This window comes from Colletotrichum aenigma (genome assembly GCF_013390185.1).
Source record: "Colletotrichum aenigma strain Cg56 chromosome Unknown KSG_Cg56_contig08, whole genome shotgun sequence".
Lineage (NCBI taxonomy): Eukaryota > Fungi > Ascomycota > Sordariomycetes > Glomerellales > Glomerellaceae > Colletotrichum > Colletotrichum aenigma.
This window is the reverse complement of record NW_023500914.1, coordinates 357,897-376,391: the sequence shown is the minus strand read 5'-3', so window position 1 is coordinate 376,391 and position 18,495 is coordinate 357,897. Positions and strand designations below refer to the sequence as shown.

At 55.0% G+C, this 18,495-nt stretch overlaps 6 protein-coding genes across 6 annotated transcripts; 2 read left to right on the top strand and 4 right to left on the bottom strand.

The window, feature by feature from the left end:
* Positions 1–1,135: 1,135 nt before the first annotated feature.
* CGCA056_v011649 (Lipoyl synthase) lies at positions 1,136–2,457 on the bottom strand (the record flags this gene model as incomplete). Its single annotated transcript, XM_037326895.1, has 2 exons — positions 1,136–1,437; positions 1,506–2,457. 2 exons carry the CDS (start codon positions 2,455–2,457, stop codon positions 1,136–1,138), a joined length of 1,254 nt encoding a protein of 417 aa, XP_037174676.1.
* Positions 2,458–4,019: 1,562 nt separating this feature from the next.
* CGCA056_v011648 (uncharacterized protein) lies at positions 4,020–4,340 on the bottom strand (the record flags this gene model as incomplete). The annotated part of the gene is made up of 1 exon (XM_037326894.1): positions 4,020–4,340. One exon carries the CDS (start codon positions 4,338–4,340, stop codon positions 4,020–4,022), a length of 321 nt encoding a protein of 106 aa, XP_037174677.1.
* Positions 4,341–9,227: 4,887 nt separating this feature from the next.
* On the top strand, positions 9,228–9,449 carry CGCA056_v011647 (uncharacterized protein; the record flags this gene model as incomplete). The annotated part of the gene is made up of 1 exon (XM_037326893.1): positions 9,228–9,449. The coding sequence occupies one exon, from the start codon at positions 9,228–9,230 to the stop codon at positions 9,447–9,449; it is 222 nt and encodes a 73-aa protein (XP_037173974.1).
* Positions 9,450–11,231: 1,782 nt separating this feature from the next.
* Positions 11,232–13,024, top strand: CGCA056_v011646 (putative transporter; the record flags this gene model as incomplete). Its single annotated transcript, XM_037326892.1, has 7 exons — positions 11,232–11,414; positions 11,469–11,484; positions 11,542–11,658; positions 11,713–12,053; positions 12,112–12,348; positions 12,426–12,963; positions 13,020–13,024. The coding sequence occupies 7 exons, from the start codon at positions 11,232–11,234 to the stop codon at positions 13,022–13,024; spliced, it is 1,437 nt and encodes a 478-aa protein (XP_037174669.1).
* A 294-nt stretch (positions 13,025–13,318) lies between these two features.
* CGCA056_v011645 ((S)-mandelate dehydrogenase) lies at positions 13,319–14,770 on the bottom strand (the record flags this gene model as incomplete). The annotated part of the gene is made up of 2 exons (XM_037326891.1): positions 13,319–14,634; positions 14,683–14,770. 2 exons carry the CDS (start codon positions 14,768–14,770, stop codon positions 13,319–13,321), a joined length of 1,404 nt encoding a protein of 467 aa, XP_037174670.1.
* Positions 14,771–16,036: 1,266 nt separating this feature from the next.
* On the bottom strand, positions 16,037–17,404 carry psiD-0 (L-tryptophan decarboxylase; the record flags this gene model as incomplete). The annotated part of the gene is made up of 1 exon (XM_037326890.1): positions 16,037–17,404. One exon carries the CDS (start codon positions 17,402–17,404, stop codon positions 16,037–16,039), a length of 1,368 nt encoding a protein of 455 aa, XP_037174671.1.
* Between the last annotated feature and the right edge of the window lie 1,091 nt (positions 17,405–18,495).

The following is an 18,495-nucleotide window of genomic DNA, read 5'->3' as shown; positions in this document are numbered from 1 at the left end:
CCGGGCCTTGGTCGCCCTGGGAAATGATGAATGAGGGGGAAATGAGGAGACGCCTCCCCGGACGCGCATCACTTCTGGGTATGGGCGAGCTAGGCAATTGAGGCTGCAGCTTGTCGTCGTTTATGCCCCCGGCCTGCTTTTGGATGTCGAGAAGGGGTTTTTCGCTCCTCGTGTTCGCTCCGGGAGGACTGCATACGGCTTTGGTCATGGAAGGGAGTGGTTGGCATCCGATTACGCGGGCGATGAATTCTCCCATGTTCATACGGAGAGACTCTGTCAAGCAATGAGGCGTCTAATCCCCCTGAGTCAGCATGGCTTGGGGTGAGTCCAATGTTTCGCCAGTCAGAAGTCTATCGAAACTTACCGGCAAAAAGAAAAGAAGGGCGGCATAAGAACGGCTTTTTGTCCTGTGAGTTCGCAAGACAACCAGCAGAGTTCGAGGGCAAAAGGTGAGGAGGTCAGGCTGCCATCGACAGGCAATTGACTTTCCCACCGACGGAGCAACTCCTGACATGACGGTGCATGGAGAGGTAACATCGCTAACCCTGGCTTGCAGCTCCAAATATCAGCTGAAAAAGCCAAGATTGGGAAACATTTGGCGGCCTATCGGGTCCTTCGTTTCCAACGCAAAATCGACTGTTGCCAAATTCCCCAGATTATCGAACACGCATGGAAAGGGAGAAGGAGGATGGGTTTCACGGCTTTTCCAACGTGCGCCAGACCTCGTCCGAGAAATCCAACGTTCGCCGATCTGCTCCGTTCATCAGTCTCGGCCGACGCGTGGCTGGCACGCGGGGAAATGGGCGCCGAGACGGACGAAGCCGATGTCCCCAGCCCAAATACACAGCAATGGAAACCCCGTCCTGAGATTGATAAGTGCAAGATAAGAAAGAATAAAGCGTTATTATTTCGTCTCTGTATCGGTGGCCGTTGTTGAACGCCGCCTCACGTTATGTATTTCCGGTCGTGACACCTAGATAGATAGATAGTTGCCGGGAAGATGGCGATGCCCATGATGAATGTATCCCGTCCCCCGTCCCAAAACGCCCAACCATGCCGCCCGTCTAACCCCACTCTTTGCCTTTATATCCCCCTCCTTCTTCAGATCGTACACGCATTGAGAAACGATTCGACCTCAAAGAGAAGAGGTCTTCAAGCCCTCCTCCAGCGCGACCGTCTGCCCGAGCTGCTTGGCCCCGAGGGGCGCCTTCTCGCCCGCCCTCTTGCGGAGGACGTTCTCGATGAACGCCTCGCCGGCCTTGTAACTGCTGCGCACCAACGGACCGCTGGCGCAGTACAGGAATCCCATGTCCAGCGCCCGCTGCTTCCACATATCGAACTCGTCCGGCGTCACGTACCTCTCGACCTTGAGGTGACGCTTCGTCGGCCGCATATACTGCCCGAAAGTGACGACGTCAACGTTGGCCTTGCGGAGTTCTGTGTGATACCTCCAGTCAGCAAATCTCGAACCCTCGGACACAAGCATGGGAGAATTTCACACTTACCCCTCAACGCGTCCATAACCTCGTGCTCCTGTTCGCCCAGTCCCATCATCATGCTCGTCTTCGTAATCAGCTCCGGCTTGACCTTCTTCGCCTGCTCCAGCACGCTCAGACTCTGCCTGAACGTCGCCCTCCTATCCCTCACATACGGCGTCAGCGCCTCCACCGTCTCGACGTTGTGCGCAAACACGTCCAGCCCGCTCTCCGCCACAATCTTCACCATGTCCAAATTCCCCATGAAGTCGCCCGTCAGCGCCTCCACCAACAAACTCGCCTTCTTGCTCTTGATCCGGCTGATCGTCTCCGCGAGGTGGTGCGCACCACTATCCGGCAAGTCGTCGCGGTCCACCGTCGTCAGAACCACGTACCCCAGCCCCCACCGCGCCAGCGCCTCCGCCGTGTTCTCCGGCTCGTGCGGGTCCAGCGGCGCCGGCGCGCGGTTCGTCTTGACGCTGCAGAACCGGCACCCGCGCGTGCACGTGTCGCCCATGAGCATGATCGTCGCCGTCGCCGCGCTCTTGCTGCTGCCGCCCCAGCACTCGCCAATGTTCGGGCACTTGGCCTCCTCGCACACCGTGTGCAGCCCCAGCCCGCGCAGGTCCTTCTTGATCGCCTTGAAGTTCTCGTTGCCCGCCGGGATCGGCGTCTTGAGCCACTCGGGCAGCCGCGTGATGGTGCGCTTCTTGCCCGTCGGGCCCGTCACCTCCACCGTGCGGATCTCGTACGCCTCCGCGGCCGAGAGCGCCGCCGCGTCGCCCTTCTGCTTGCCGGCGATGAAGTCGTCGAGCGAGGCGACGGTGCGGTCTTTGAAGTACGTCGGGCGGCGGGCGACCGACTTCGGCTGCGGAGCCGAGGGGGGTTCGGGGACGGTGGCGAAGGCTCGGTAGCCGCCGCCGAGGGCTTTGCGGAGGGGCGCCTGGATGCGCTTCAGCGGCGCTGCTACGGGTGAGGCCATCTTGTGTTTGATGTGCTGTGCGAGCTTCCTCCGCCAAGGCAGGTTGGTGATGGTTGTGGTGGGTGGCGGATTGAAGTATGGGAGAGCTACCAAGCAGCTGCGATGGGGCAAAAATTGAGTGACGATTAGAGCTGAGATAAGGAAAAAGGCCCTGCAGCTCGGATTGGGACCCGACGGCCCGGATTGAATCGGCATAAGGACTGTGCCGGCCAATCACGGGCGGCAGCGCGCCTGACAGCGGCAAGTGCTGATTAAGGCGGGGGCCACTGGAACCGCGCTCAACGGCGTCCCGGGGCTTTCCGCCCCAACGAATTCAGAGTCACCAAGCCTTTCCAATCAAGACGTTCGGATTGACAACCGAAAGACCGTGTTGGTCTTGTCTCGGGCATTTACAAGCGACTGGGATCTGAGTGAGGCGATGCAGGTGTGTGTGTCGATTGACAGTCCATTCAGCTATGCTATGCTGTTAAACTCCCCTCTCATGTCCTTGGTAACTCCTCCAATGTCCTCCAAACCCTCCTCTCCAGGCAAGATCCTGCAACCAAGCCGTCAGTCAAGTCAAAATCGTCCGCCCGTCCGAATATCAAAGCAAATCCATCGTTTCCGACCTCGCGACAGCACGTCTGGTCGCAGCAAGGTACGGCCGGTGCTCGAGAGCAGCGACCATGACCATGAATTCCCCAGCCGTGTCTGCGCGAGCATACAACAATAGGGGTATCAACAACTCGAAGAGAAATGTGAAACTTTTGTGTTCCAACACGAAAACTCCGTAAAATCCCTAATCATCCATCCTGATCAGTCCGACTCAACGCCCTCCGAGGGGTGGCGATGAGACGACGTGATCTCGTAAATTGATTTCCGGCCAGCAAACACGCTTGCATGCGCCGTGCGGTCCCGAGTGGGTGAAGCTGCCAGAACGGGTGGTCCTCGCTCTGAAACAGCATCGTCTCATCTTCCCTGTTCATACACAGACATGAGATGAACGGATCGATGAGATCGAGACTTGCGCCAAGCGCAAAACGCAGCCAACGGCGCATGAAGGGTAGAGATCGACTTCGCATTCCATGCGACCCTGGTGCTGCTGGGGAAGAATCGAAACATTAATAATTGTAGTCGGCATGGCCGAGTGCGCCTCCCAGCTGAAGGGCACACGGCGCGCCGTTGAAGTAAAGAGTGAAAAAAGGTTTGTCGTGGCAAGTGTCCCTAATGACAAGTCTTTGCGTCCTTTCCTGCAGGTTGGCGATGCAAGCATCGCACATGTTGGTCGAAGAGGAGTAGGGTATTGGTCGTTGATGCCGTCAACAAGTGGTATCCGATCTTTACAATCGTTCAGGTCGTAGAAATGTGGTGGCGTGGGAGCGATGTCCGGCGCGCGAGACAAAAGAAATGTTTGAAAAGATGTCGCATCGAAGAAATCGGTGTGGCAGTAAGGCGTGGTTGCTCATCCCCCAAAACCACATGGCAATCCGTCGACGACCTCGTCCGTCCTCTTCTCCTCCATCTCTCTGCTCCTCCGCTCGTCCCCTTCTCTCCCGTACGCCTTCTTTTTTCCCAGCCGCAGCTTACAAGAAAGCAGCGGCGATCATGCCAGCAACACCGGCAAAGGCAAGGCTGCCGGCGTTGACATTTGAGCCGGCGCTGGCCTTGGAAGAAGTGGCAGCCGGGGCAGCAGAGGTAGCGGTGGCAATGACGGAGGCTCCGGAGCCGGTAGGCTTGACAGTCGCAGTGCTGTTGCCGGTGCCGTAGGTCATGGTGGTGGTGTGGACGCGCGAGAGGGTGACGGTCTTGGTCTGGGTAGCGGTGGAAGTGATGGTGGTAGTGCTGTCTGTCTGGGCAAGAGCCAGCGCAGGCAGGAGGGCGGCGAGGATCGTGGTAACCTTCATGGTGAACGTATCTGGTGTTAAGAGTGGTTGAATCGTAGTGTATGCTGTCAAAGCTGGTGTTGGTAGGGTTATGCGTTGGTGAACGAACGAGTCCCGAGTCTCTCCACCAATATGCGAATGATGCTGTTGATCAAATCTGTCTAGTATTTTCTGTTTCTGTAAATCCTGCTGGTTGCTATCGTGGAGACGGCGACCAGGTGATGATATATGTGCGTTGGCGCAAAAGAGTTGTTTTCAAGGCCCCAAGGTCTGATGAGTGGTGTTGGCTGAAGTTTTGAGTCTGAGCGATGTGGCTCGTGTAAGGTGCCGCTGGGGTGTTTGCGAGGAGACAGAGTCTATTCGCGGATAGAAATAGGCAGGAATGAGCGTCAGTCTGAATACTTGCGCGGCGAGTAGTCAGGTTTGGTCGGAGGAGTGAGTGTTTGTTTCAACGACTGTGCGTGATGGGAGGGAAGGTGAAGTAGAGACTTTGCCAACGAAGTCTGTGGGTTTTTTGCTCGGGGGGGAGTGGTTTGAATAAGAGAGTCCGCGGAGGAGGGGGGCCAACGGTGAGGAAGTGGACGGGACGTGGGTTTTGGGTATGGGGAGGGAACAGGGCAGGCTGGAAAGAGACGAGAGAAAATGAGTGACAAGACCCGACAGACGATGCAGGCGCCAACAAGGAAGGCGACGTCTGGAGCAAGAGCCAAGAGCGGCCGAGGAGACGCAGAATAGAAGGCGCCCACAACCACGACGAGGAAGGCACAACCTTAGCTATGGTCCGTGGAAGGAAAGTGGAGGTGCTCGGCCCTACCCTCCTGGTCCCCGTCGCTCGCTCTTGCCCTCAGTGAACTCACCACCTGGTCACCTCACAACCTCACTCACACTCACACAGTTTGCCTTGCGCCGGCCAGTCAGATTCTTTCCTCGTCCCTGGCGCCATCCACCTTGTGCATCTTTCTCTCACTCTTTCCGTCTCTGCTTCCAGTTCCCCGGGGTGGGCAAGAAGAGGCGGTAGGTACGACCCAGTGACACAGAAGGAGGTTTGCGGTCGCTGGTTGGACCAGGGCTGCGGCTGCACAAGGCCAATGGCGCACGAGAGAGCGCACTCGGCCGGCAGGGCACGTCGAAGTAACTGCAAGGTACCCGCGTCTGCTTCGGGGAGGCTGCAGTTGCAACAGACGAATCAAACCTCAAAGCGCATCTCAACAAAAGTATTGACTACCTTGACAGCTGCTGGGAACGCCCACAAAACCAATGTATTGACGACTCGCCCGAGTCGCAGGGGTCTGATCATGACGGGAAATTAAGGCGCAAAATCACAGCGTTGCGTTCGCTCAACTTGGACCACGTACCCTTGCGCAACTCTGCCTTACTGGCTGCACTATGACATTGCACCATTGGATTATGAAGAGGCATTGTGCGCGCTGCAAACAGCCTCGTCCATTGCAGGATCGGCAGGGCGTCGCGACTGGTCCTCGCTCGCCCGTCCTGAGGCAGTGACAGCGCTTTTCTTAGAAGCCTTCTTTTTTTCTGCGCGCTTCCTCTCAGGCTGGGCATCACGTCAAACCGCCGCCGCCGACGATGCTGACGGGCACATCCAATAATAGTGCCTTCTTTTCTTCTTCCAGAATGGAATATGGTCTGAGCAGAACAGTCGGGCAATCGCCGACTGATTTGCAACCCGACCAATGTTGGTGGGCTTGACTCTCCACTCTGCATGTCGGCCGAGAATCAAAACGGTCCAGTTCTCCATTGTCTGGACTCCAGTCTCGGGCGAAAAGAAAGCCATTGTAGTGGGTGGACTAAGGTCACTAACGGTGGCAATCTTATTGGCAGTCTTCAGACGCTCAAAAAGTGAAATGGCATAATCTGCTGGCTGGTCACTCGACACCGCATTCGACGCCGTGTCCGTCCAGATTGGAGATAAATCGTCGTGCCGCGCAGCAACCGCGAATGCCTCCATTCCCAATGCAGAGGGATGTGAGTGGGCTGTTCATAAAAAGAGCGAATTGCACAATTTCCCCGAGTCGAAATGGCTCAGTGTCCCGCACCGACGCCGTTGGTGATTGGCTTTTCCTGAGATGAGACTCGACGCTTGCCAGGCTGTTCCTGCATTGGTTTTCTCTTTGGACGGCTATGGTTGTAAGGTACCTGACGCTAAGCCCTGGATGGCCGGCTCGGTCTTGCCTCAGAGTGCTCTTTCTCTCTCTCTCTCACTTTGCAGTGCGCTCCTGCTAAAAAGATTTCTCATCGCGCAAAACCCACCCTGGAAAGCGCTCTGCGACCTCCTCCTTCCCAAGCAGTAGTTCGACGGTCTGTGCTGCCCCTAACGAGGAAGGAACCCAGCACGAGGTCTTTGGCAGGTGCGCCTACCCGATACTCCTGGCCATCAAACAATCAAAATCGACCGGGAAATGTCATCATCTTCGTTCCTATTCCCCGTGTCAGATCACGCGGAGAAGCATTTCCCTAGTGCCGATTATCCTTTGCTCTCAATAGCCCCCCAGTCGCCAGCGCAATTTGGCTTCTAGCGCCCGTCTCTCACGCATCCTCCTGCAGCGCACCACGCGACCAACAACGCAGCAGCAGCAACACCGAAGCCTGCAGCTCTCTGGATACCTAGCTTTCGACGATCGACGGCCTGGGCAGACAGCCAACTCGCCGGGAACCATCCCATATGTCTCGGTCCCATCTCATTCTCGTGTTCATCCTCGCCCGTCCGAACTCCCGTCATCTCACGGCGGTCGCTGCCATCCCATTTGGGGGCTGCAAATGCAAATTCTCGGATGAAACCCGACAAACAGCTCCACCGTCGTCAGCCTGGTGTGGAGAGCCTGAACCGAAGGAGATCAGGCCGGAGATCATCACTGCACCCAGCAGTGAACCCCTTGAAGCCTTCTCACAGTGGGACGTCCCATGTTCAACCTGAAAGGCTTGACACTTCCTCAGGGCAACACTTGGCCCCAGCTCGCATCTGCTCCCACTTCGCGCGCCCGGAGCGAGTCGTTCGCTACGGCCTGGAGCCATCGCGGCCCCTATTCCGACAGGCTCTTCGACAGGCCTCTGTCGCAACAAGGGCCGTCGCGGCTCCCCTTCTGTGCCACCAAGACCTCACCAGTGTCTGCGGAATCGGCGCATTCACACGCTGAAGGCCCCCCTTCGCCCACTCCGTCCACGTCGCAGCGATAGCTCGCTGCCACGTTGTGAAACCCAGCGTCACACGCTCACGGGTCCAGTCTCGCGTCTGCGTCCCGTCGTGTCTGCATCTTCGCTGGCAGCCGCAACAAATCGTTGGGCCCGAGATGTCCTAAGCTGAACCGCCTAGGCCGTCGAAGAGGTCGGTATGGGCCTCCGACCAGCGCAGTGTCCTTGAAGCTTGGCTTGACTCTTACACCACGGCCAGCGATTCAGCTCGCCGCACTGCCTCCGCCATTCGGCTAAATCGGGGGCGCCAGGCGAGGAAAGTTTCAGTCAGAAAGGGCTTATCCGTACCAAAGCTGCTTCTTCCTTTGCCCAGTGCTTGTGCGAGCAAACTCTTCAGCCTGAAGGAAAGAAAACCCTCCGTGCGGACGTTCTAGGAGCTTGAGGGGGGCGAAAGAAGAAAATTCTTGACCGTCGCACGCCACCGAGCACAAGAATGAGACGTTACGATAGACTCAGACAGCTACCACAGCGGCTTCCAACGTCTTTACGGTGGGTCCAAGATCAACGGCGCATCCCAGCGCGGTCGCAACTCGGATGCTCTGTAGTGCCACCTTGCTTTGCAGTGCAGCTCTGCTCTGCTGTGCGCTGTGCTGCCAGCAAAGTCATGGGCTTTCCCATGCACCGCAGCTCAGTCATCTCAGCAGTTCAGCTTGGGCATCGGTCGTTGCTGTTGTTTCCACGCTACTTCTCCGTTGCTTGTGTACGACAACAATCACTAACCACAGGCTGCATGCAGACGCTCAGCTTCTTCGTATTCAACCTGCTCGTGCTGCCTTTTTGCTTTTCCTCGTAACATGTCTCGACCTCATTATCCAACGGCCAGCTGCCGCGGCCTGCAGGATGCATGCAGGCGCAACGAGCTACCTTCTCGGCTTTTGAATTCGGCAGCGCACCATCGCATTGTTTCTCGCGAATGCACAAAGGGTTCTACATCTCGGCTCGGGTTACAGTCGAGCTCCTATAATCTGCGTTATTCGTTGAGAAAACCCCGACGCATCCTCGCTGGCTCGTGGCTTCAGGGAAAACTTCCCTCTAATTCGTGCCGCTTCAACCTCGTCTCATGGCTCCCCACATGCCCATAATGACGTTGCTTTCCGAGTGGGTGCATCCATGTGGTAAGAGATGAATTCTCTCTACTATGGTAGGGTCCAAAGTGCACTGCAATTTCTCTGCCCACAGAGCTCGGGGGTTCTTCCCAGCTGTCTACTTGATGCGAAGCGATGTCCGGAGCCCCGCCCCCGTATCCCGACCCCTGGGCCGATTGTTCAAGGGACCAGCACCCGGACTCCCCTTTCGTCACCGTCGTCATCACCTCCGTCATCTAGACAGCCGGTGGACCGGGCTGTGAAGATAACCTCAATGCACAAAAGGGGCTTAAAGGGGGACGACAATGCTCGCTTTTTCTATGAATGCAGCTGTGCAATAGACAAAATCGTCTGAAATATCCGCAACAAAACCTGTCGCCTCCCGCCAACATCCTCATGTCGCTTGTTTGCCACAGGCCGCTGCCAGGCCGCTGCCAGGCCCCTTGGCGACGTCCGATTTTGACATCTGACGAAACAAACCCCGTTCATCTATCGCGTACCTGTTTTGAAACAATGGTCAAGGTTCATCTGAGCGTACGCAATTCCCAAACTCTGGTACCGGTGCAAGCAATTCAGCTCGCGCCAGTCTCGCAAAGCCCCTGGATACCACGCGGCGATGGAATTTGTGCCGTCATGGCTCGGACGATGCGCTGCATGGGCCGAACGATGTCGGGACCGAAAAATTCCGGATATTCCTCGATGGAAACCACATGAAGGAGGCTTCGACCGCTGTATGATCGCAGCCTTTTCCTATTATGGAAGGGCCATGCTAGGTAATGCTATCTGCGGTGTGAAAATGCGTGCGGTCTGCACCGTCTCACAGTGGACGAATGCCTAGGTGTTTTCCTCAACTCGTATGCAGCCCAAATCGCCCTGCCCTTGGATGATATTGCCGTCAATGTCTTCCAACCTCATGTTGCATTCTTTTCATGCTCAATCCCATCTTTTTGGCGGAACCCCAAGGCGGTTGGGAGTCTAGCAATTCATCAGCGATGAAGATGTTTCGGGTCCACACTGAGGAGACTTGAGCTCGCTTGTCGGGCGTGGAGCTCAACCCACTTCCTCAGCTTCGGCTGCAACCGGTCTATTAGTCTAGTTGGTTAGGACGTCGGATTCTGATTAACATCAGTTCCTTCCGTAGGCCCAGGTTCGAATCCTGGATGGACCTCATTTTTTGACGTTCACGATATCGTGTCGCCATCCCAGTTCTCTCTCTCCTCTCTCCTTTTTTTTTTCTTCTTTTTTTTTTTTTTGCTTTTGCTTCCATTCTGGATATCGATCCTGCACCTTGGATGGAAGACCCAACGTGCGGCCTGCGATCATGCATATCTGCTAATAATGTCTCGCGTGTTTCCTGCGAGAAGACTCAAAGACGTTGGGTTAAAGCCACGGTGTGGTGGTACTACCTCCCATCTATATGTGATATCTGACGGTGACCCTGAAATATTCCGGGGTTGCTCCTACGTTGATATTGCTGCTTCATCGCGCCACTAGTCCTTAACGTTGGTCCGGCTACCCAACTTCCCTTCAGCCGCCGAACAGCTCGGCCCGACTCGATGCGATTCAATTTCCATCTAGGCGAGTCTCTCAGTCAGCCGATTCTGGCGAACGACGTCAGTCAATTTGTATTGAGCGAACAGCTTTTTTGCATCCGTTCTGCCGAGAGGCACAGCTCATATTGATACGCCTATCGGCGCATGTCTTGAGCAATGCACCCAATCACCAGCAGCACCAACTCGTTCGGACATAATCGGCACTTAAATGGTTGAACCGTTCGAATAAGTAATTCTCGTACGATGCCGGCACACACACAAGCGGCCAACCACTCGACACCGGAGCCTTGGGGGGGCGGTCAGCGATTCATGGATTCGTGAATGGCACGGCGCGGTGGGGGTCAACACCAAGATCGAGGAGAAGGGAGGATGCTGCCTCCTTCGCAAGGAATGGTCGTGATTTTCCCAACTACCAGGAACTCGAATCCCCTAGGCCACTCCATGATGATGCTTTCGAGCGTAAGCAGCACGGGAGGCTGGAATGATAGGTTGAAGACGACACGCACGTCGAGGTTCCCCCGCGGAGATCTGAGTCGTAACGTGCCGCGTGCCGAGGGCGCACCGCAACATCCCCGACATTACCCCAACTTCTGACCCCCACGAAAGTCCCACACGCGTCTCGCAGGATCCTGACTGCCCATGAGCCGTGGCATTTCCTAGATGGCGTTGAGGGTTGGAAGGAGATCGTGGGGGAACGGGACACTCGATAGTTGGGGGTCAAGAGGAGGACCCTCTCGATGGCTTGGGGCTACCCCATGGGGCTCTTCCCCGCGTTGGTGCTAGGCCCATGTTCTCCACGCTGGGAACGGCTGTTTGGGCGAGCCTGTCCGGAAGTGAGGAGAAGGGGGAAGCGTTGCAGGAGGTAGGATTTCTCCAAGGTGGAAGAAGGGCAGGGGGGATTGGGATTTGATTAAGATCGGTCGAGGTCCCGTTCTTTTCCTTTGCCGCATGAGTTATGACTGAGAGGTCTTGTCTTTCGAACTTCACGTCTTCTTTTCTCACCTTTCCAAGACACAAGGTCGAGAGGGCTCTACGTTCAAGACTCAAACGCTAACACAGACGGCATCATGGACATGGAGAAGAAAGAGAGATCCTCGGACCAGATTGAGGATGTCAACGCGGAGAAGCTCAGCGTCCACGATGGGACGCTCATCATGCCCGCCAGTCTGGCAGCTTTGAGCCAGGAGGATTATGAAAAGATTGGGAAGAAGGCCACGTTGAAGATGGATATGGTCATTATGCCCATCATGGTAAGTCATTCATTCCTTTAACACACTCCACCTGCGGGGGCTAACATGGCATAGGTCATCATGTATGTCCGTAAGTAATCACTACCATTCGCCTAACGATTCGGAGTCGAACCTGACACATGTCAAGTCAACTACCTCGACCGTCAAAACATTGCCAGCGCCAAGCTCGCCAACATTACCACGGAACTCAACCTCAGCCAGGTCGAGTATCAAACCACAGTCAGCATTCTCTTCGTCGGCTACAGTACATCCCCCTTATCAGCTATTCCTCTGTGCTTTCGACTGACGGCGGTCGCAGTTCTGATGCAGATCCCTTCCAACATGATTGTCAGCAAGATCAAGTGGCCCGGGGCGTACATCTGCGCTGCCATGGCAGCGTGGGGCGCGATTTCGTCGCTCATGGCCGTTGTTCACAACTACGAAGGTCTCCTGATGGCTCGATTCTTTCTCGGATTCATCGAGGCAGTCTTCTTTCCGGGTGCCCTTTACTATCTTTCCCTTTTCTATAACCGTAAGCAGTTCGCCTTGCGGACGGCGATTCTCTACTCTGGGTCGCAGTTGGGCAACGCTTTCGGTGGGCTGTTTGCCATTGCTATCTTGAATTTGGATGGAACCAGTGGCCTGTCTGGGTGGCGATGGGTGAGTCTCTTCTATTGATGATGTCGGTCTTGGGAGACTTAGGCTAATACTATGTCAGCTCTTCCTGGTCGAGGGTGTCATCACCGTTGGACTGGCCATCCCCTTCGCCATGATTCTCCCCAACTCCAACAAGAAGATCCCGACGCTCACCCAACTCGAGTGCGAATGGGTCCAATACAACTTCGCAGCCGATCAAGGCCAAGAGGACAACGCAAGCGAGGTGACCGCCTTCAAGGGCTTCATGATGGCCGTCGCGGACCCCAAGACCTGGATGCTAATGGGAATCCTCTACTCGGTATGTACCTCCTTTGACATCCTTCCCCAAACCGTCTCCCGGTTGGCATGTTAACTAACCACAACCACCAACCACAGACCTACATCGTCGGCGCCGTCGCAAACTTCTTCCCCTCTGTCGTCGGCGGCCTCGGCTTCTCCCGCACAATGACCTACGCCCTCACCGCGCCCCCCTTCATCCTCTGCGTGTTTACCATGCTCCTCAACGGCTTCCACTCCGACCGCAAGCAGGAGCGCTACCTCCACATCGTTATCCCGCTCTGCATCACCCTCGTCGCCAACGTCATCGCCGTCTCCACCATCAACATCGCCGCGCGCTACGTCGCCATGATGCTGCTCCCGGGCTCCTTCTACGCCGCCGCCGTCGTCATCCTGTCCTGGATTACGGGAAGTCTGGCGCAGCCGAGCGTCAAGAGGGCCAGTGCCATCGCGCTGATTAATGCTATGTGTAACACGCCTAATATCTGGGGTAGTTATTTGTACTACGGCGCGCCGCGGTACATCACCGCGTTTATTGTGAATATCGCGGCGACGGGGCTGGCGATTGGGTTTGCTACTGTTACGCGGATCTGGCTGAGGAGGCTGAATGCGAAGTTGGATCGGGGAGAGGACTGTGGTAAGCATGGGCCGACTGCGGCGCAGGTTTCTACTGGGTTTAGATATCTTATCTAGGTTGAGCTGGAGATTAGCTTATGGGCCAGGGGGTGGCATCGGGACATCTACGAGATTTTAATGGACGGAAGTCGTAGATTGAATACAATGTGTTATATTCAAAAGTCCTCCCTATATGAGGATTCAAAGGATTGGGTTGTGTTTTGTTCACAGAATAACAAACCCTAGCACTAGTGTCAACAAGCAGGCCGCGAGGGATCATTACAAAATTAGGATCTTGCAACGAAGCCTAACATTTCCAGTTGATAAAGCAAGAGGCTTCTTTATTATGTCTACTTACTCCTAAACACTATCTTAATCTAAAGCTTCACCCTCCCGGTAACCTCCTTCTCCGCCCTTTCGCTATTGACCAGCTCAGGGACGATATCCTCGATGCTGGCTGCACCCGCCAATGCCATATTCGTCTCCAGCTCATGCCTCAAAATCTGTATCAACCTCCTCACACCAGCCTCTCCATACCCGGCCGTCATCGAGTACAAAAACGGCCGGCCAATGCCAACCGCACTCGCGCCCAACGCCAACACCTTGAGAATATCCGTCCCTCGCCTGATACCACCATCCACAAACACCTGGAATTTTGCTTTCGTCTCCGGGGCGAGCAGATGCGGCGCGTAGCGCCTAATCTCCAGAAGCGTCAGCATCGGCGCCTGGGCGGTGTCCTGGCTTCGCCCGCCGTGGTTCGAGAGCACGATCCCATCGACACCGTGCTGATGCGCAATGAGAGCGTCCTCAACCGACTGGATGCCCTTGATCACAATCGGTAGCGACGTCGTCTCCCGGATCCATTCGAGATCAGCCCATGTCAGCCCCGCGTTCAGCAACCCAGACGCCGTCGTCTTTGCGACGCCGCTGGGTTCGGACAATGGCTCGTCACCCGCCGTCAGCCTCTCATCCCGCTCTCTCTTGCCAATGACGGGCGAATCCACCGTCACGAAGATGGCCTTCGCTCCGAGGCCCTCCGCCTTTCGTATGGTGGCCTGGGCTTTTTCTCTGTTGCGGTCGACGTACAGCTGGAAGAACAGCGGCTGCGCGTTGCCCCCCGCTCGCGCACCGAAGATCGCGTCTATCGACACACTAGGTTTCGTCGGCATGCAGTATATGATCCCCTCCTTCGCCGCCGCCTTCACCAGGAGCGTCTCAGCCTCGGGGTGCGCGTACTTGGCCTGGCCCGTTGGCGAGATGTAAAACGGTAAGGACGAAGGGAGACCGAGGATCGATGTGGCCGTGTTGATGGAATCCACATTACGAAGCACCCGCGGCCGCAGCGCCAACCTGCGGAAGATGCGTCTCGAGTCCCGGAGACTCTGCTCGTCTTCCGCGCCGGAGCAGTAATACGCCCATCCGATCTCAGACAGGTACTTTTCGGCCACCTTCTCAAAGTCGTCTGCGTTGATGATGGCACCCAAGTGCGGAAACTTCGGCTTCGGCTTTTCTGGCTCCGGGGCTGGTGATTCTTTAGGGAGGGTTAGAGGGTCTACGGGTCCCAGACAGCGATCCGGTGACAGCGTTTCTGCGATGAGGTCCGGGTTGTGGATGGAATCATAGTCTTCTGTAGCGTCGCGGCCGGCGCAGTTGAATATCAGCTTGGCGCCGCCGGGATGCTCATCGAGGAACTCTGCGATGTCTTAGTAAGAGAGCTTGATGGCGAGAGCGGGAGAATTACCTGTGACGTCCCATACCTGGCCATGGATGACGACCCAGCACGAGTCCTTGGTGTTGTTCTTTGCTACTTCCGTGCCGCTCACCACCATCGTGACTATCTTGGTGAACTGACCTGCGGGACGGAAAATGTGGGATAGGTCCAATGGGCGTGGACAAGATGAGGCTGAGTGCTGGCTCGAGGAGATTGGCGCTTTGAGCAGCTCAAGAATGAGGTCGTTCGACCGTCTCACCTAGTCTTTCCTCCCCACGCAATGCTCATGGGGCTGCTTGGAACAGTCGAGCTCCACCGAACTCGCGACAACAGGTCAGGGACAGACTCCGTGGGGGTCATGAACCATGGCCTTTCTCCGCGTGCTGCTAGGCTCAGGCCGGCGCCGTGAGTTCAAATAGCGGACTGAAGTCCGTCCTAGCGTGCCGGGTTTTCTGGGACGCTTTCCCTTCTTCGTCTCTGCTGCTGAGCTCTCGCGACCAGGAAAGCAGCGAGCGAAACCCCCACTCAGGCGTGTCCGGGGTCGACGGGGCTGCATTGCAGGCTTCTCCTCACGAAGGGCGACGAGACCCTCCAAACATCTCCACGAAAAGTGGTGCGGCTCCGCTGTCGGCTGCTGTTCGATTCGTTGTTGCGGTGATGTTGTTGGGCTTTCGTGCGGAGAAGCGCCCGGAGGCGTGTCTGGGGAGCTCGGGAGTTGTCCGGGGCCCCGGGATGGGCCCATGTCTGCGGCTGACTCGCTCATGCGGGGTGAGGAGGAGGGCGTCGGGAATAAATCCGGGGTTGAAAGCGTTTGGATGGCTCTGGCGTTTGTCGAGGGGAGATCTCCCATGGACTCTCTACTTTCAAGCCTCGAACTGCTGAGTCGAGAATCGGCGCCAGGGGAGGAGACATCATCTGTCAAGGTTGCAATAGGAGCGTGATGACAAATCCTTTGACTCGAGGGCATCAGTTGTTGCGCCATCATTTGCGAAACTATCCCATCCAACAATAAATCAATATTCATCAGACTGCTGGGTCGCCTGGAACCGACATGGTCCACAAACCTGTTTTCGTCGTAATTTTAACACCAGCAGCAATGTGTCTGTCATCATCCTTGTGGAGACTCGATGGGGCTTCAGCGAGGGTGACTGACACCCGAATGTGACCCCCACTCATGGGGGTTCACAGCTTGCCGTGGCTGAGTGGTAAAGACGATGATGGCCATAAGAAGCTGCGAACTCGCTATTTGTGAACAGATGTGGCAGTCAATCCCCATACGGGCACAGAATCACATTGATTGTCATTGCGATGGCAATATATTGAGCTGTCTTCGTTTCTTATTCAGGAGGTCAATGTTGGGAAGTAAACTTGAGAATGAAACGTATCAAAGAAAAAACATTCTTTCTTCCGACGACTGGTGAATCTTCGCTAGCAAGCTGTTGACTTTGTTGTTCTTCTCCGTATCCATGTTCCAATCTTTCGGCGGAGGCTCAAAGGTCATTTCAACCCCCGGTCGGAAGACCATGCAATGAGAGCTTCCTCTGAAGTGAAACATGCCAATCTGCTGCCCTTTGTGGATGGTATCGCCAGGCTTGACGGTGAATTCGCAAGAAGATACTTCAGCCATTCCAATAAAAACGATAGCCATGAGCCCGATCTTGGAATTCTCCGCCTCGATGTAGATGATGCCCCTGGTAGCGACAGCACTAATGTATGGCTGCGAATAGTTCGGAGCGGCTGGATCGGGGCCATTAGGGTTACCCGCAAGCCCTTCAAAGTAGTTCTCTGCATAGTAGGTGCCTGGAACTTGCTCGATGTTTACCACCTTGCCGCTAATAGGGGCATGCCATCGGTGGTAACTCCTAGCACTTAAGAATGCTTGGTATACTGTCCCACCAACAAACTGTGAGGCTTTCGAGTTGTTGTTCAACGTATTAACAAGAGAATAAGGTTGCCCTTTGAGCCAGAAGTTGTCGAATAGTTGGACGTTGTAGGCAACTTGAAGTGGAGCCGACTCACAAGCATTGGTGATGAACAATGATGGGTCGGGGTCGCCGTCGGCAAAAGGCTGGAAATATGGACGAAACACGGGGCGTTGTCCCTCCTTGAACTCCCGCGTGAAAAGATCATCCCATGAGTCGAACCCGTAGTAAGGTTGACTGGGATCGCATTCGAAGATGGACGAGAAATCTTTACCAAGCGCTGCGTTGGCTAGAAGACCCAGGGCATCGGGTGACAGCCAATCTTTCAAGCCGCTCTGTGACTTATTCGATTTCAACCAACTGCCCCAGGTATTGAGCACGCATTTGAACGAAGCATTGGCTGCTGAATGAAGCCAAAATTCGACTCCGGATAGCGTTCCCATGGGCCAGTCAAGTACAGCGTTGATTGGGAACCCAAGAAGACCCATGGCGGTCTCGTCCTTGTCGTAAAAGGGAGGACCAGTGGTGATGATGCTGTTCACTACGTGAAGAAACTGGTTGAAATTGGTGATTGCAGGCCGCTCAGTTGGGTCGAAGTGGTTTGAGGATTCTGTGAACATTTTATTGGCACGCTCTTTGAGGGATGGTGTGTCGTTGACGACTTGCTGGAAAGCTACCCGAGTCGGATCTAGAGGGACATGGTCGGCCCGCTTTACCTCATCAGCCTTGCTAGCCACTGATTGCAGGACCCTTTTGCGATGACCAGGAGGCCAGAAACCGAGCGGACGGTGGTGATGATGGATGGCCTTTTCCTTTGAGTGGATTGCCATTTTTGGACTCTGGATGGATGGTGTTAGGAGAACACCAAAAAACTAGGATTTTGAATGTTGCGATACTTATGGAGAGAATATGATGCTCAGAAGAGTCACAGACCATCTGTTCTGGAACCAAGAAGTCTTTAAATAGTTACAAAATGGTTTCGTAGCGTTTGCGGGCGAGCGGACTAGACGTGATGCTCATTGCGGCTGGATGGCCGAACGGCCGCTCTGCTGACTGCCACCGTTTGCAACGATCTTCATCAGTTGATTTTTGATGCTACGTACAGAAAAAGCAGAAATTGATGCCAAATGTTGTCAAGCTGTCCAATTATCTCATAATGCAAATAAACGCAAGATATGTTAGGGCTGAAAACAGGCGTGGCCGACGACGACGGAGTCTAATCTTGTGTTGCACACGAAAGGATAATTTTCAGCTGTAATAATATCCAGTAAACTTCGACCTCGGTGACTAACATTCGCATTGAATGAAAAGAATCGCATGATATGGCTGCAGTGGGCGTTTATGCCGGCCCTATGTCTCATCTCATTACCTAAAACGCAACGAGACAGACCGACGGAAGAGGATTCAACGATGGCTACACTAGCAAAGTGGTTGTCTGCCTGAAAACCCAGACATGCTTCTTTTAGTTCTCGCTGAAAGTCAGCCAGTCAGAGTATAAGTCTCAAACTATGATACTTAAATGACTGCTTTCGTCTGCGAAAATCTGGCGAGAAGGTATGTATAGAGACGCTAAAAAGGAGTATATCTCGGGCGTTGAGAAGATCACGCGAAAGCCTGATCCAGCCTCACGAATTCCAAGACAGAGGCTTCCACCATGAGACAACGTCTGGGACTGAAAAGCTCGTCAACTTGGGTAAGCATATTGACTGGCTGCGAAAAGGTTTCGACGGTGTCCCGTAATAGCCTCGAAGATGATACAAAATAATATGATGCGCCAAAAATGCCTTAATGACCAACGTATGTCGACAATGCGCTGATATTTCAAACTCAGCCCCGTCCAACTTGAATTGTCTTCGTTGCTGCTATCCCTGCTTTCCTGAGTGTGCATCTTGTTACTATTGTGTGTTTCTTCCAACTTGAC